Source organism: Maylandia zebra, linkage group LG15 (genome assembly GCF_041146795.1).
Source record: "Maylandia zebra isolate NMK-2024a linkage group LG15, Mzebra_GT3a, whole genome shotgun sequence".
Taxonomy (NCBI): domain Eukaryota; kingdom Metazoa; phylum Chordata; class Actinopteri; order Cichliformes; family Cichlidae; genus Maylandia; species Maylandia zebra.
Genome location: NC_135181.1, coordinates 21,807,908 through 21,822,044, shown reverse-complemented (window position 1 = coordinate 21,822,044; position 14,137 = coordinate 21,807,908). Strand labels below are relative to the sequence as shown.

Below are 14,137 nucleotides of genomic sequence, written 5' to 3'. Positions count from 1 at the left end.
TGTCGACAATACGAAGTCAAAGAAACACCATCTAAACACACTCAGGTTCATCAGTCTTTGGCTCGTCTCTCTGTTATTACCTGTGAGTATTTACATCAAAATAGTTTTAGCTCAAATTCTTCTTGGAACAAAAACACATTAATTATATTTATAATAATTAAACAATAATCAGTTAAAGTGTCCTAATACACGTTTTTGTGTCTCACATTGTTACATTATGTTCACCAGTGACTGAACATAAGGACACTGATACGGTGACGTTAAGCTGCTCTGTGCTGACATATGAACAGTGTCATCACACAGTGAAGTGGCTGCTTACAGGTCAAGATGTGGACAAAGAGAACAAACAATTAGTGACTTCACAGACTCACTGCGCTGCCACTGTGTCTGTTCTGAAGAATAATTATTTGTACTCATAAAACAGTGAAGTGTGAAGTGACTGATACTGAAACAGGAGAAGTGCAGCTGTTTACCTTCAGCTGTCAGACCTCAGGTGAGGAAACAGGTGAGATCATGATCAACTATTTAATACGACTAAAATCAGCTGAAGCTTGAAGTTACAACAGATGAAAAACATGGAAAAGTTTTGTTGTGTTGTTTCATTTATTCAGGTGACACAAAAACAACAAAGAAACCAGCCAGAAAAACTGAAACAACCACAACAATTAAGACGCTTCTAAAATCAGGTGATGTTACTAAAACAAAGTTGACCAGAAATATTTATTTATTTTTCAGTTCAAAGTGGCCTTTTAATGTGATTTACTGCACATGAAAAATACTTTCTCTCTTTTTTTAACTTCTAATTTCAGATGATACAACAGCAAAAACTGTGGAAAGTGAAAACACGACACCAAACAACAAATCATCTGCAGATTCACAACATGGTAACTCAACCATGTGACTGCAAATGAAAAGTTAAAAATATTTTTTAAAAAGTTAAAAAGTAGAATATATTTTACTTGTAAATTATATTTTACTTTTTGTGTTTCTATTTTGGACTTTATATTTTTATATCAGATGTTTAATTACATTTATGTACATTTAGCTGAGTGACAGTCAGACATGTATCCTACAGGAAACATAAGATGGAAACTTTTGGTCTGAACATGTTTTCACTTTTGTATTAAACATAAATATTAAACATAAATATTTGTCTCTGAGTATCATGGCTGTGGGTGGAGATGTATTTATTTATTTAATCACTGTCTGTGAGAAAAATCACACGTCTGAACTCAAACGTTTCTGTTCATCAGATATTTAGACAGGAATAACTGACTTTGGTTCACATAATGTGAATGAAAGCAAATGTCTCTGATTATGTGCGTCTGTATTTTCCTCTTCATATAACTTTTCACCAGCTGACTGTGTAAACATGGCAGCCATCTTTAGCCTTTTTCCATATTTTAAACTAGAAAATGCTTTTGAATTTGAGTCCCTCAAACTTTCAGGTGTTTAACTTTATTGTGTACTTTACATTTAAATATTACATAATAAATAATTTAAACAGAAAACTGCAAAGAAGTCATGTGAATAATTAGAAGTTTTGATTCACTTTTTTCAGATTTTGTATCTTTGAGGTTCATAATTGTCTCTGTGGGATTGGCAGCACTTTTAATAACAGCTGTGACAGTCAACATGTGGAGAAAAACTAAAGGTAAATTTAATCATGAGAAGTTTGAATGATTTTGAATTTTTATTTTAATATTAAATTGACTTTCTTCTCATTTTAGGGAAGAAAACACAGATGGATGAAAACACAGTGAGTACAAAACTCAATAATCCAACAGAACAAAAACTTCTAAATGTTTGTTTCTGATGCTGTAAACAACATTTCACAGATGATTTTGAATTTGTTGAGCTAAATGTGGTTCAGCAGAGGACTGAGAGTCAGAAGTTTATAAGTGAAAGGTTGTTGGTTTGAACCCCACATGTGAGGGTTTGTCTTGGGAAAGTGGATCATTGATGCTGTCATCTGCCTTTAAATCACTGAAATTATTATTAAATATTTGTGATAAAGTTGTTAAGCTTGTCCCAGCAGCTGACACACTGAAAGAAAACCAGCGGGATGCAAAGCAAAAGAATTTGAACAACAAATCACGAATTAACAAAACGCGACGCACCCCACTGCGCAAGGTGACGTCAGAGTGACGTCTTGTACACGTCAGTCCACTGAAGGGTTGTTTTGGAACGTCAGGCGACGTTTTTTTTCTGATGTCTACTAAACGTCAAGTGTTGACATCTGTAGGGTCTCCGTGTACGGGCTGTTTATAGTCCAAATTTGGTTGTGGACGTTGTTTCATTGTCAAACTCAGACTCAGTGTAGACGTCATTTTTATGCTGCTTCTATGAGCTCTGTGGTCCCATGTTTCCAGAGGGTGGAGGACATGGTTTCAATAGGCCACCAGCTGATTTTACTGTAGCTTTATTTATAGCTTTGTCTGTCTCCAGTCATCATCTGTGGCTGAGACAATGAAATGAAGTTATTAGAAAATGATCTGGAACAGTATTTGAAATTGGACCAGATCATACCAGTTATGTATGAAGGAATGCCGAGAGGTCAGCGAGCATCTCCACGATGGCGAGGGATCTGGAACTAAGACTAAAGTGAGCAGCTGCTCGGTGGATTTCGAGCAGATACTCCAGTTCATACATACACACTTCTACAAACTTCTCGTACTTTCCATTACAAATTCTCACAGTCCAGCTCTGATCACAACCACATTCAGTGGCTTTTACAATCGTGAGCGCTTCATAATAAACAGGATACTTGTAAGAATAAATCATATATAATGCAAATGCTCTTTTAAACTTATTAAACACATTGTACCCCTTTTAAAAGTCATTCCATTTTTTTCTCTAAAGGCTTAAACCATTATTATTTTAAATTTTAAGAAGGATTTCAAAAATGTGTAATATTTTAACACATTTCAATAAATGACCATTTTAACCTGGTTACAAACAAATAAGTTGATTAATTGAAATAAATGAACTAGTTTAAAAAAACAGGAAAATGTCAAACAACATAAACAACCCACATGCACTGAATAAATAAATACGCTAACACATAATAAATCATGTTTGTTTATAAATAATCTGTATTCATATGTGTCATGTTGATAACAACAATGTTGATATTTGTAAATAAAAGATTACATCTATTAATCATGTACATTTCCTGTCATAGACGTCCTCAGGTGGTGGTGGTGAAGGGCTGGGGTGGGTACTCCCTTGCAGTCTTGGGATGTGCTGCATTTTGTGCTCATGGCTGCAGGTGCTCCTGGTTGGGTGGCTGGGCTCTTCTTCCACTTGCAGGGCCTGGAGCCCAGTTTTTGGCTGGGTCTCTTCCTGGTTGGGAGTGGTCTAAGCCCCCCGTGGCTGCTTCACTCTGTTGGGTGGGTTGGCCTGCATCAGTATGTCCCAGTTGTCTCTCTGGGGCTCTTCAATGCACGCAGGCCCTTTTTTGGAGATGGGGGGAAGGGGGCATCAATTGCTGGCTGAAGCTTGTCTCAGACTCAGGCTAGTTTGCTAGTTTGACCTTTTTGTGTGTGTCTGTTGTCAAGTGTGAAAATAACTGTGGTTGGGATGCAGTCCCATGACTTGGGACTCATCTAAATGCTCTCAACTGGTATTTGCAGTGGGAGCAACAGGTGGGGGGCAACAGGTGCTCTTCAGGCACTGTGGTGCTCTGAGGCGTTGTCACTGTAAACTCAGGTTAGCAGTTGGTTGCACCCTGTGGAGGGTGTGGGGAATGGGGTGCTTGCTCAGCCAATTGTTAGCTGTCTCTCTCACTCTTGGGGTAGTCTTCCAGCTCCCAGTCTTATATTTCCATGAAGGTGTGTGTGTGTGTGTGTGTGTGTGTGTGTGTGTGTGTGTGTGTGTGTGTGTGTGTGTGTGTCTCCAGTCACTGTGTTCAGGAGTCTGACGGTTTGAGGGAAGAAACTGTTTCGCAGTCTGGCAGTGAGGACCTGAATGCTCTGGTACCTCTTGACAGAAGGCAGCAGAGTGTAGAGTGTGTGTGTCAGGAGGGGGGCGTGGGCTGCACAGACAGCAGTGGGTTGGGCCATTCATGTGTCTTTGCCGCCTGTACTGGGCGATGACAACCCCTCCTTTTTAATTACATCTTTGCAGCTAATGACACATCACCATGCACCATATAGTGGCTGAATAATGACAAATATACCTTTATAATCTTATTTTGTTGGGTAATAATCACTAAAAGCAGAGTAATGGATGCCCAAAGATCACAAAATTTAGACTTGTCAGATGGTATTGATGTGTGAGAATGCCATTTTGTTTTTTAAAGGTGTGTAATAATGAAAACGATGGAGCAGTAAACTGTGAAAATGTCTGCTCTTCTGATGGAGTTTGACTGACCGTGCTGCTTCTGTCAGACCCACTGACCAAAAACATCAATGTCAACATCAACTCTTGTTTTGTAGTTGGACAACCATGTTAACATTCATTTTATCTCTTAGTTAGAACACCTCTGTGCAAATTATTTTTTGTTCAGTTGTTAAAACCTATGTGTTCTTGTTATGGACAATTTTAGTTGACTCCAATGTTGAGGTCTGAAAGGGATGGTAGTGCTTTTTTGGAGCACCTGACCAGCTCCTCTTCAGCAATTTATTTTTTGCCTCTGTGGAGCTTTCATTGACACCGTGATTTCTTCAGAATGGGACTGGTAACACTGGCTATAACTCATGCTAGTTTGTCTTTATATCAACTATATCAGTAATAAATGTATCTGTTTTATGCTTTACATCTGTTCCTTTGCATCTCGTATTTGTTGATGAGCTTATTGGGCTTTGAATATTAGTGTACACACATAATGTAATATGCAAATAAAGAAATAAACAGTGTTGAATAGTCTCATCAGGATGCTTTCAGAAAGAAAACTTTCAGGGATCACTAAAAAGGCAACACTCAAATGCAGGACTCGATCATAGAAGTTCAGGCCATTTATTTACATTAAATTAGAGTTCAAATAGAAGATCAACACTAGAGAAGTTCTTGGTTTCTACAAGTTAGTGTTTTCCACAAGTCCACACAGATTCTCTTCTAAGAACACAAACCAGCCCACTGCTCTCCAGCAAGAGTTTCTCCAGCAGAGAAACGAGCAGAGCAATCCAGCAAAGATGGAACAACTCCCTTTTAAATAAAAATAGAAGTGGAACATAAAATGAGGAAGTGACTAAGGAAGTGAAATGTTGGATTTTTCTTAGTAGAAGCACTATTTTAGTCTTACTGACCGTAAGAATGATCATAGCCTGAAGACTAATTTCTGGGGGGGATGCATCTGCCTATGGCCCAGTGGCTGACAGCGTGGACAACAACTTGCTCCTGAACACCGTAAAGACCAAGGAACTTGTTGTGGACTTCAGGAAGAAGGCAGATGACATCCTGCCAGTCACCATCAACAGGGTCTGTATGGCAAGAGTCTCAGACTTCTGCTTCTTGGGAGTCAACAGCAGGAAGGACCAGACTTGCCAAACACACACTCCTGAGGTTGTGAAGAAAGAAAGAAAGAAAGAAAGAAAGAAAGAAAGAAAGAAAGAAAGAAAGAAAGAAAGAAAGAAACAAACAAACAAACAAACAAACAAACAAACAAACAAACAAACAAACTACTTTCTGAGGGTTCTCAGACAGAATAACATCCCTGAGAAACTGTTGGTGTCCTCTTATCGCTGCCGGGGCCGGTCCGTGAGTCATTTGGTACCTAGCCGCGAGAGTTGAGACTCAGGTGTGAAGTTTATGGTTTTCATGGTTTTTATCAGTTTTATCTTCTTTTTTCTTCATCATTTTTATCGTTAACTGGGTTACCCTGGGTCTTTCCCTGTGTGTTATGAATAAATCTTCTTTTTTTTGGTACCGGTACTGGTTTTATTTTGTTGTGTTTATCCTCGACACCTTAAAGGCCAGTCCGTGAAAATATTGTCGGACATAAACCGGTCCGTGGCACAAAAAAGGTTGGGGACCGCTGGCCTAGCAGATAGTCAGCTGTCCTCTCCCCTCACTTGAAAAATTGCACAGCTCCCATTGTCTCAAGAACATTAATTGAATCCTTCAAGACCCAGCTCACCCTGGTCATGTACCGTTTGAATGTCTACCTGAAACTAACAGACTAAGCAACAGATTTTATCCCCAAGCAAGCCATCACCATGCTGAACACTACTGAATTAGGCAATCAGATCCAATACAGCTTTCATGTACAATGTAACATTGTTACAACACAATCTCAGGTTTACACATTTGATGCTACGGTTACCACTGGTCTTTACATCAGCACCAGCAAACAAGGTAAATCATTGAGAACACAGTCTTGATCACTGTCATCAGCATGGATTCTGTTGTTTAATAAACACTGAAGCAATATGCAATATGAGTTTGCACAAGACAGAATGTCACACTGCACAATGTAATGTCATTGCTGGTACAAGTACATATTTCTATATATGGCAGTGGACAGGAAGTGTGCTGTGGCTTCAGTGGAGATAAACCTCTACAGCACATATTTTTATATCCTGTAGATTTACTCTAATTTACCTCAATTAAAGTAAGTAAGACTGCTGTCTCAGTTTGGTTAAAGAAGGATGTATGTTCATTTTTTCTTTCATATCTACACGTTTGTAAAAACTAAGGGAATACATATGACCTACCAACATTAAAAATAACCACAGCGTGAATGAAGAGGAGACAGGAAGTAAAGAAGATAGACATTTGTCTTTGACAAGTACAACAGAGTTCGCAAGTTGCAGTTATGACAAGATGAACAAAAGGCGATGATTGATCACAAATTATTCAACATTTCTCTGTTTTTGTTGCTTCTTTATTCAGGTAAGGTAACCTTTACAAATACTCTAAAACATAATTTTTACTTAATATCAACAACAAATTTTAAAAATACATTTTCAGATCTGAAAATAAACAAAGACACTGCATATTAGAGTAAAGACTTTATTTTAGTCCAGTCTCATTATTTATATTTCTTTACTTTTTAAATCAACAGTAATTGCACAAAATGATGCGATTTATGCGAAATATGAGAACTGTTTAGGTAAACCACCCTAAAAAATTTCTATTTCATGTATTAAACCACAAAAAGCATATAAAGTGCTTTGAGAACTCAGAGTAGAAAAACGCTATATAAGAACTAGCCCATTTACCATTTGATATAATATATTTTTGGCCACTGTGACCCATGGGACACTGTTTTCCCTACTCAGCATTTCTACTTCAAACCAGGCTCACAGTGCATTATGCATAATGCAACTGTAGGAAAGGAAGATCTACATGTACCTACAAGTATTAAAATGTTTGGGGGGGGGGGGGGGGGGGGGGGGGGGGGTGCTTCTGTTTAAAGGTAAAGATACATTTAACATGTAACAAATTTTTTCCAACTTCTTTTCAAATTTACTTTATTCTGAAATCTTTATGTAGACAGCTGTGCTTTTGTTACAGCAAAACTGAGTTTGGTGCACACATTTTTTTCTGTGCACAAGAATGTAAATTATCTGCATTTGCACAAGTAATGGTAATATTTTTGTTTCTCTTTCATGTTCTCAGGAGCACTTAGTGAAGATCTTTCGCTTGCCTTCACTGTCAGAGATGGAGATAAAGTCACTTTGCCTTGTAAAAATCGGTTCAACATTCATCACAACTGTGACACTATCACCTGGATCTTCAGAGATTCAAGAGGCACACCAGCAGTAGAGCTGGTTAATCTTGGACAAATCAAAGAAGAAGCCAAATCAGACAGACTGAGTGTTACAGCAGAATGCTCACTGGTTATAAAGAAGGTCACAGCTGAGGATGTTGGTCGTTACACCTGCAGACAGTTTAGAGGCAATCCAGGGAGACAGCAAGGTCCAGATGCTGTGGTTTATCTGTCTGTTGTTGTCAGTAAGTATTTACACCACAATATATTTTAGTTCAAGTGGTGTCATTGGAACAGCATATTTTCATTATATATGAAAATAAATATGTGTTCTTGCTTCGTTTTTCTCTTGCAATTCATCTTCACCAGTGACCGAAAAGAAGAACGCTGATAAAGTAACTTTAAGCTGCTCTGTGTTGACATTTGATCGGTGTAGACACAAAGTGAAGTGGATCCATAACAGAAGAGATCTGGATAGAGATTACTCAAATTTAAAAACATCACAGTCTTCCTGCTCTGCTACTGTGACATTTCTGAACCTTACATATGGTCACATATCAAGTTCTGACTTTAAGTGTAGCTTAAAAAGAACAGAAAATAACAAAGAGCAGCTTTTTACCTTCAGCCATCATTCATCAGGTAAGAAACCAGGAGAGGTTCTGAAGAGCTTATTAAATGAATTCACATTATTTTGTCTAAATACCTAAGATATTATCTTGTTTTATTAATCTGAAGATTTAATTGACTGAATATACAGAAAGTTTTCTAATGAAAGGGCCACTGAATTTTGTTTTTTGTTCAGGTGAAGAAACAAATACAGCAACAACAGTTAAATTAAACACAATGACTACAATAAAAGTGCTGGAAATGGATGGTTCAACAAACTTACCAGGTAATGTCAACAATATTCTGTATCAATTTTTCAGCAAAGTCTTTTTCTTTCTGAATTTTAGGAGAAAATGTTTGTTGTTGTTAGTGAATGAGCAAAGTTTAATCAAAAGTCATTCAGACTGGTGTTAGTAATGACTTCATTTATGGGTTTTAATTTACAATATTACATATACAAAGCAAACTCTTACAGCTTCCTAATGAGTAGTTGCCAGAGTTTTGTTTCTTTGTTCAGATGAAGATACATAAACAAATCATTTAACTGTTATAGAACATACAGAATGAAAGATCCTTTCAATTTTATTCTTTTGTTTTTGGTGAAGAAATATATGCAGCAGCAACAATTAAATTGGAAATAATGACTGAATCTGGCATTAAAGGAGGTCTGACAACAAAACAGCTGAAAATCATGAATGGTTTGAGAAAATTACCAGGTAATGGCAACAATATCTCTCTCTTTCTACAACTTCAGTAAATATTAAAGGCATGCTCTGATATTTCAGATGATGTACTTAAACATACATTTAAAATATACTTTTCATGTTTTCACTCTCTTCCCAGACTGGTCCTGGTACAGGCTTGCCATTGTGGCCCTGGGTTTAGTAGCACTTATAGCAGCTGTTGTTGTCGTCAGCATCTGGATAAGAGCTGGTGGGATTTATTCACATATAAACAGAAAGGTTGATAAACCTGGATTCTGTTTGTGGAAGTTAAAGTTGACTCCTTATTTTCTATTTTTTAGGGAAAAAAGCACAGATGGATGAAAACATGGTCAGTTTATTAATCAGAATGAAACAGATAATTTTAGATTTTTTCCTTCATTTGTGCCACGAGAACAACAAAACAGCACGACACATTAGGACAAGACAGATAATAAATAGAAAATTAAGCTGGAATGTCTGCAATAAAACAACCTTTCCCAATAACACAAACATGTCGGATTATACAGAAATTTTAGAGCTCACAGTTCTCCTCATGAAGAGGCGGCACTCATCAGGATCAAAACACTAATTCATGGCAAACCTGATAAAAGCTCACATAAGGATCAATGAATATCCATATCTATGCCATATATATATATATATATATATATATATATATATATATATATATATATATATATATATATATATACACACATATTTGCCTGTTTGTTTCAGGAACAGAATTTAAACTCTGCAGTAACTTCGTCTGCTCCAGGAACCATTCAGGAATCTGTGAGATCAAACATGTATTTGTTCACTTATATGTTGAATCTGCATTTTATACATTACTGAGCAGTCTTTATGTTGTCTTCACTGTGCAGGCTGATCTTCAAGATGTTGTTCTCTACGCCTCCCTCAGCTACACCGAGACCACCTACAGGTGTCCAGGTCTTCAGGTAATTTGATTGTTAAGGTGGCGGGGTTTCTCCTCCTACTGATCCCTGTCGGTAGTTACTGCTTACCCATTGGTTTTAGGGCACATGGCTGGAAGATCTGGCGTAGTTATTGACCTATCTCCTGGGGTATCCTCTGGTGCAACACGTTCTCACTCTTTAAGCAGAGGAACCCTGGCCAAGCATCCATATATAGTAAGGAGTAAGAACCTTGTGGCAGGGCGTGGTCTGCAGTGCCGCTGCAGGGGTGGTGGATGCACCTGAGTGGCAACACACCTCGCCAATTTAAAGTGTGGGCTAACTCCTGTCGTGGTTGTTGGTGTGTCAGGCTGTGCGCAAAGAAGCTGCAGCTAAGGGTTTGTACAGCAACCAATGAATAAAGATAATGCAAAGCATGTTCATGTAGTGGGGTCTGCTGTGGTTACATTCCTAGACAGCCGGCCTCTGGCTCAAAGCTTTTCAGTGAAGTGAAAATATTGAACATGGACATTTTTGTGTTTTTCTGAAATAGTTATGTTATGGTGTGCAAGAGGAAATTATTTATGTTTGATTTAAAGAAAAACCCTTGGGAAATTTTGACAAAAATTTTACATTTCATCGAGAGGCTAGTAATTTTGTCCTTATCTGTTCATATGTAAAAACAAAAAATATTAAAATAAAAAGAAATTGGCTCACAAGAGGAGCCGTAGAGAGTAGAATTCTTCTTGGTAAAGTAAGGCAAGGCAAGGCAAATTTATTTGTATAGCACAATTCAACAACAAGGTGATTCAAAGTGCTTTACAGAAACATTAGAAACAAAAACAAATAAAAAGCATGATTTAAAATTGATTAAAACAAGCAAACAAACAAACTAACTAAACACACACATTTCACACCTGTTCGCACGATCTGAACCCTTATCGTAAGGGGAGCTACCAGTCCTTCTGTGGACGAGCTACTTTCTATTTTAAATTCCCTGAATTTAAAATACTCTCTAGACCCAGCTGGGGAGCTACCCAGTAAGTAAATGTGTTTGTAACAAAAGGTTTGTTAAAGCTCCCAGACAGGGCAGGTTAGGAAACAAAAAGGAAAAAAAGAAAAAAGCTGTGTATTCTTTTTCAGGTTCCCCATAAAGAAGATGAAGAAGGTGAAGCTTTGACCTACATTATATGTTCAGTCTCTTCTCCTGGACCTGCTCCCAGCAACCTCTATGCTAGCATCAACAAACCAAAAGACTAAAAAACAGGAAAAAACACAGAATCTCTTTTTCTTTGATAACTTCTTCTTTCTTTCCATTCTTGTGTAATGAAAGACGGTTTCTGTTTTGTTAAAGTTCCCAGGATTTAACAACAGTGATAATATAATCTGTATTTTAATTTTTAATTTCTAACCCAGAATGTTGCACTATATTTTTTCATAGATTGTTTATTGCTTTATCAGTGTGCATATATGTGTTTGTATATCTGCAGTTTAGGCCTGATGATTTTATGATATTAAAAAGTGTTTTTCCATTATGTAAAATCCCAAGCAGCCAATAAAGGCTCCAGCACGTGAGTTTTATTGTCACGGTACTGGGTCTCTGACCCAGTGTTTTTGTTGGTTTTAGTTATGTTCTTTGTTTATTGTAGTTCATGTATAGGTTTCCTGTTACTTTGCCTTCCCCGTGTCCCGTGTCTAGTTACCCTTGTCTCCATGTTCCTTCTGCCTCCCCAGTGAGTTGCGTCTTTTGTCACTCCTGTCTCTCTGCTCCGTTTTCAGTTTGTTCAGTGTCAAGTCAGCGTCTTTGTGTTATATTTCCTGTTACTGTGACGTTCCCTTGTCTCATGTCAGTGTTTGTGGTTTTGCTTTGGTCTTTTCATGTTTGATTACTCCCACCTGCACCTTGCTCTTGTGTCTCATTCCCTCGTTATCCCTCAGTGTATTTAAGCCCTGTGTTTTCCTTGTTCTGTGTTGTGTTGTACGGTGTGTGTTTACCTGTGTGCACCTCTGTGTGCTTAGTTTATTTTTCCAGTGTAGTTTTGTATTGTTTCTCCCAGCCAGCAAATAAAGCTGTGTTTTTTTGAGTTTGCCCTTTGCCTCTGTGAGTCTGCATTTGGGTCTTCTCTTACCAGCACACAGCTAGTTCATGACATTTATTGTTATATTTTGTTTATTTTAAATAAAAATTGGTATATATGTATACATAGTTATTATATATATATATATATATGCAAATTCATTGCCTCAAGCAAATAAGCAATGTTTGCTTAAGATAACTACATTAGGACAACTTATCCATTCATGAATTACATTTTTGTCATATTTTATATTTGTATTTTGAAAACAGTAGCGATGTCAGCTACCATTTCACACACTTCACATGGGATTTTGTTGGTTGAAGGACCCTAATAGACTCTAGAATTGTCACCATAAGCGCTGCCTGTCTGTTTCGTATGAGCATAACAGTTCAGGCTCGGCTGTGTTGCATGTGTGTCAAGAAAGAAGCAAGCATGAAGAAAAAGGAAGTGTACCTAATAAAAGAAGGAGGAAAGGAACAAGGTTTATCTGGCAATAATTAATACATTGGGAAATAAAAATTAGCAGAAAAAACTTGTAAGATTTCATTTTATTTTTCTGATTCTAAATGTTTGGTATTGACATCCAAACCATTATAAAGGCCAAAATATAATCTCAGTAAACAGATGAGTAGATTAAATAATAAGTGTAAGTAAAAGCAATAATAATCTGCCATTACAGTTTTTTCTGATTGCTTAAGCACATTTTTTGTAACTATTGGCTAATTTTGCAAAACTCTTCACACAAATAAGAAAACCTGTCACCCAATAATCAAAACATTGTAGTTCTCTTGCAAAAGCAAACACAGCTAGATTAACTCTTCACACCTTCATAAAAATGGTGTTTCCGTATCAAACAGTACACACAAGCCATCATCTACTAAGCACACAATGCACCAACTGCACACTGATGGTATGAATATAAAACACATCTGGCCTTTGCTTTCTCTGTGCACAAGGTAGGCTATGTCAGTTTGAGCTCATACTTCTGTCATAGATCCATAAGCATAGAGGGAGCCAAACTTCAAGTACTGGTGTTTATTCAAACACATCAAAACAAACACAAGTGTTTATTTCCAAGTATAGGATTATTTGCAATCGCCATAATGACTATAAGGGTTACTTGGTCTGCAGTGAACATGCTTCCTCTGCCCCCAGCATCTGGTCATCTAGCAATTCTGTAAAGTAACAATTTCAGTATTTTTACATCAATGGTATTGGTGTGTTTCTCATTGGCATATGGCAGTGCTACAAATCTTTGTGCGAAGTGACTGTACTAACCGATTCTCATTTCAAGATGTCCTTATGGTACTTGCTACAGTGTAGCGGCTCGAGTTAGGCTGGACCCGTTGGCCAGCTACCCTCAGGGTCATTCCACGGTTGATTACATGGTCCACTATTGTAGCTCTGATGTCATCAGCAATTCTATTTCTTACTCTTCTTACCCTTCCTCTCCCCCCTCCTCATCTTCCTCTCCCCCCTCCTCATCTTCCTCTCCCCCCTCCTCATCTTCCTCTTGCTCCTCCTTGTCCTTGTTGTCCTCTTCATCCTACTTCTTCACCTCCACGTCCTCTTCCTCGGCCTCCTCTACTTCTCACTCTTTCTGCTCCCTCCATTGTACTCCGCACACACAGCTTACCTGTATTATAGTGCTTAGGCTGATTGCAAAGTGAACTAATTATCTAAAAAAGTTTTCACATGTGAAAGTGTGCCAGACGGTTGGCAAATTAGTGTTAATGATAGCCATACATGTGTATACTTTGCTAGGAGTGTGTTGGAAATTTGGTAATTGAGTGTTGTGCAGTGAATTGTGCCTACAGTTTTGCAAAGTGTGTGTTACAAAATTGCAAACTGAGTGCAAAGCAGTTTTTGTGCTTTTAGTTTTGCACACTCAGTGAGTGGTTTTGCTATAAGTCTGAATAGTTTTAGAGATTGTGCTACAGGAATCACAGTTAGGGTTTAAGCATTCAGAAAAAACTGTAAATGTTTTTATTTTCCATAGTTTGTTCCAATAACGGTATAAATTTGTCTTTCTTTTTTTCCACAGTGATTAATTTGCCTTGTTGCCATTTTTATTGACTTCAGCAACATTGTGCAGGGGAATTAGAGCATCCATTTGCTGTTGCTATATGTGAAGCTAGCCTTAAAGGCAACTGATGACGGGCTTTCTGTCTCCCATTCAGT

At 37.7% G+C, this 14,137-nt stretch overlaps 1 protein-coding gene across 1 annotated transcript; it reads left to right on the top strand.

The window, feature by feature from the left end:
• Window positions 1–6,543: 6,543 nt before the first annotated feature.
• On the top strand, window positions 6,544–12,101 carry LOC143412781 (uncharacterized). The gene is made up of 10 exons (XM_076874565.1): window positions 6,544–6,834; window positions 7,564–7,899; window positions 8,024–8,293; window positions 8,457–8,546; window positions 8,866–8,976; window positions 9,104–9,193; window positions 9,285–9,313; window positions 9,703–9,759; window positions 9,849–9,923; window positions 11,022–12,101. The coding sequence occupies exons 1-10, from the start codon at window positions 6,780–6,782 to the stop codon at window positions 11,136–11,138; spliced, it is 1,230 nt and encodes a 409-aa protein (XP_076730680.1). The 5' UTR covers window positions 6,544–6,779; the 3' UTR covers window positions 11,139–12,101.
• The last annotated feature ends 2,036 nt before the right edge of the window (window positions 12,102–14,137 follow it).

What these genes read in the sequence shown, in the direction of transcription:
- LOC143412781 (XM_076874565.1), top strand. Translation starts at nt 6,780, where the DNA reads ATGATTGATCACAAATTATTCAACATTTCTCTGTTTTTGTTGCTTCTT. An exon ending in TGGTTTGAGAAAATTACCAG is followed by an intron (nt 8,977 to 9,103) that starts GTAATGGCAACA and finishes CTCTCTTCCCAG; the next exon opens with ACTGGTCCTGGTACAGGCTT. An exon ending in CACAGATGGATGAAAACATG is followed by an intron (nt 9,314 to 9,702) that starts GTCAGTTTATTA and finishes TGTTTGTTTCAG; the next exon opens with GAACAGAATTTAAACTCTGC.